A 3,294-nucleotide genomic window follows, 5' to 3' on the forward strand; every position below is an offset into this window, starting at 1 on the left:
CATGATTAGCCCTCTGGAACCGTGTGCATATCTCACGGTTTCACGGCCATGCCGCGAAGGGTCGCTCATCACACGCGATTTTCTTTGTTCAACCGTGTGCTAGTACGTCACACATGATTTGCGTTCTGTAACCACGTGCCAGTATTTAATGAACGAGTTGGCACAAATCAATTAGCTTGAATGAATATTCATCCATAATTTTCCCAAGACCACAAGCATATATTTCAGAAGGCAATTGCATTCGTCCATACCAAAAGGGAAAAATAAAGACTAGCCTTCTGCGATGACAATTGGCTAATTTGAATGCAATTGATCGTGCTCAAAAGTCGACTGTAGTTCATGCATTTAAAAAGAATAGAGTTGCCTTGTAAATTAGCGGAAAAAACCGAGCGAAAACCGTTACAACACGCCCACAAAAAGGGCCCCCTGACCGACATGGCACCGACAAAACCCAAACACACCGCCAAGGAAAAGACACTGTCAAGGTTGCCTGCAATGTCATCGTCATCACCTCTCCTTGAGCAAGCGACTCTGACTTGGACGCCAACAACCCATCACGACCCTTCCGAACAAGCGAGGCACGAGAACCATGTCGGCCAAAGCCAAACAATCGCCCGGTGATGTCAAGGAACAGGCAGCGCCGACTTTGATGACGAGACTCACAAGAGAAAACGAGCATGCTTGGCACCTATAGAGTCCAGATGGCCAAGCGCCTGGCATCATTGCCGCCGTGTAGCCCCACAAAGCCGCAACTCTGAGTTCACGCGCATCAACCAGCCGGCTGTTGACGACAAAGGCACGCCACAACCCTGCATATCTCGTTATGATCATCATCGCCACACAACTCGCAATGCCAACGTCACACGCCGCTCATTAGATACCTGCCAACCACGATGTCATGCACGTCCAGCCTGCAAGCAGCACCAATACGACCATGATCTTCAAGACGGCGCCACAAAGAGGGATCGCGATGATGGAGACGACGCCACCACCCGATCCACGGGATCTAGACTTTCACACGAAGATCTTGTCCAGGGGTTGAGTAAGCACTAAGCTCCCAAGCAGCACCTCCATGAAGGATAGCGACATCCACGGGGGTCGCCGCTGCCGGCCGTCATTGGTCAGGCCTTCGCCCTAAGCAGCACGATCACGAACCCCACATAGACGCCACCACTGGCCTGCACACCCCCGACACAGCAAGTACACCAACACCACGCCAGGCCACCTTCATCCTCCCTTCTTGCAAAGGCGAGCCAAAACTAACCAACCAGCCAGATCTGGCGCCCGCCATGCCACACTGACACGGAGCCGCCGCACATCATTGCCACCGGGCTCTGTGTTGCACCCTTGCCGGTGAACACTACACCGGCGGAGCCAGTCGTCCCACGGTCGCGAGCGAACCCTATCTAGCCCGTAGCTAGCCAAATCTGGTGAGCCGCAGCCTCCCACACGGAATGCTCCCACCACTAGGAACAAAAGAGAATCTTGCCACCGCCGTGCGCCACAGGCAGCGCTTTTTGGGATCCTGCCCGTGTCGCTAGAGAGACGACACGCGTGTAGGGGGAGGATGGCACTACTTTTGTGGTCGATGAATAGTTCATCCGTTCATAACTTACAAAACTTTCACTAATTTACATCTAGAGGAGCATCACAAAATAACCATTAATACCATGCATGCATATCGTAACGGTCCTGGTCTCATGAGGAGGAGGCAAAAAGAGCTCAGCAAGCCGATGACGTCCACCAGGTGTGTGGCGACAACCGCCGGGGCTCTCTCGGCCACGGCGGCGGCCACTTTCATCAGGGTTGCGTTGGTCGTCGTGGAGCTCTTGCCAAGGCTGGGGCCAGGCCTGGCAATTTTCATGAGAACAGACGATTTTGTGGTAGTGTATGTTTGAAAATTTCACCATATGGAAGTGTTACGGTAGATAGCTTACATTATTTTAAGATCTAACAACACATTATAATGGGTGATATCTAGTAGTTTTACTATTTCCGAAAGAAATAATATAAAGTAAAACTTACATTTTTCTAGTTAAAGGGTGCTTTTATTTTTTAGTTTTTATTGACTCATAATGTCGCATCATAAAAATACAAGTATCATCAACATACATTCGACAACTGTATGACATACACACAACCAACACAAACACATAGAAAAAAAATGTGAGAACCACCAACCAGTAGCGGTAAGCCACGGTAGGCTATAGCGGCAGAGACGCAAGCATATTTTGCCACTTGCCCCAGCCGCCCAAGTGGATGTACGGTTTTCAACTTCGCCACCCAACGAGATTATGATCTACTCCCTCCGTTCCTAAATATAAGTTTTTTTAGAGATTTCACTACAAACTACATACGAATGTATATAAACATATTTTAGAGTGTAGGTTCATTCATTTTGCTTTGTATATAGTCCACAGTGGAATCTCTAAAAAGACTTATATTTAGGAACGGAGGGAGTAGTTCTAGATAATGCAAACCCAACAGCCCAAACTAACGACCAGTGTATCTCGGGAAATTGCATGGAATCACTTGTTGTCAGATGTGTGCGTAATAAAACGAAATTGTACCACATGTAGCTATCAAGTCATGAACTGGCGATACATACATCTAATTATTGTTTTTCCCGCATGGCATCTTCTTGCTAGCATCCTTGAAATAGATACCCGTTCGGCGAGAACATCTTCTGGGGTTCCGGGCAGTCGTGGACGGCCGCAAACGCCGTGACGTCGTGGGTGGACGAGAAGCGGAACTACCACTTCAACACCAACACCTGCGACGCCGGCAAGGTGTGCGGGCACTACACGCAGGTGGTGTGGCGCAAGTCGACCCGCATCGGCTGCGCGCGTGTGGTCTGCGCAGGGAACCGGGGCGTCTTCATCACCTGCAACTACAACCCCCCGGGCAACTTCAACGGCGAGCGCCCGTTCGCGTTCCTCACCCTTGACGCCGAAGCCAAGTAGTACGCACGTGTGAATGTGATCATACATGCATACGTGCGTGTGTTTATGTGTGTGTATTTTGAATATTTACTTCTTTAAATATGTTATACGTACGGTACGTACGTAAATAAGCGCACATTCCGGCCTGCATGTATCCATGCGACTCTGTGGAGCGTGTAAGTGTAATCTTTTTTTTTTAAGAATGCGTGTAAGTGTAATCATATACACCTCCATGCAAATGTCTTTCCTTTTGTTTTCTTGTTCAAATCTTGGAAAATAAATGACGATAACAATAATATTGTGAACCCCTGAAAAAACTTCCAACAAAATTTGAATTTGTTTTCAAGGATAT

General features: G+C 48.4%; 1 protein-coding gene across 1 annotated transcript; it reads left to right on the forward strand.

The window, feature by feature from the left end:
- The first annotated feature begins 1,733 nt into the window (after window positions 1-1,733).
- On the forward strand, window positions 1,734-3,164 carry LOC123157747 (pathogenesis-related protein PRB1-2-like). The gene is made up of 2 exons (XM_044575966.1): window positions 1,734-1,888; window positions 2,663-3,164. Exons 1-2 carry the CDS (start codon window positions 1,734-1,736, stop codon window positions 2,961-2,963), a joined length of 456 nt encoding a protein of 151 aa, XP_044431901.1. The 3' UTR covers window positions 2,964-3,164.
- Window positions 3,165-3,294: the final 130 nt, after the last annotated feature.

The sequence above is a fragment of the Triticum aestivum genome, chromosome 7B (genome assembly GCF_018294505.1).
Source record: "Triticum aestivum cultivar Chinese Spring chromosome 7B, IWGSC CS RefSeq v2.1, whole genome shotgun sequence".
Classification (NCBI taxonomy): domain Eukaryota; kingdom Viridiplantae; phylum Streptophyta; class Magnoliopsida; order Poales; family Poaceae; genus Triticum; species Triticum aestivum.

Excerpts from the sequence above, each read along its gene's own strand:
- LOC123157747 (XM_044575966.1), top strand. The coding sequence starts at position 1,734 with ATGACGTCCACCAGGTGTGTGGCGACAACCGCCGGGGCTCTCTCGGCC. Across the intron at positions 1,889-2,662 it reads ACAGACGATTTTGTGGTAGT|ATACCCGTTCGGCGAGAACA; the intron begins GTATGTTTGAAA and ends TCCTTGAAATAG.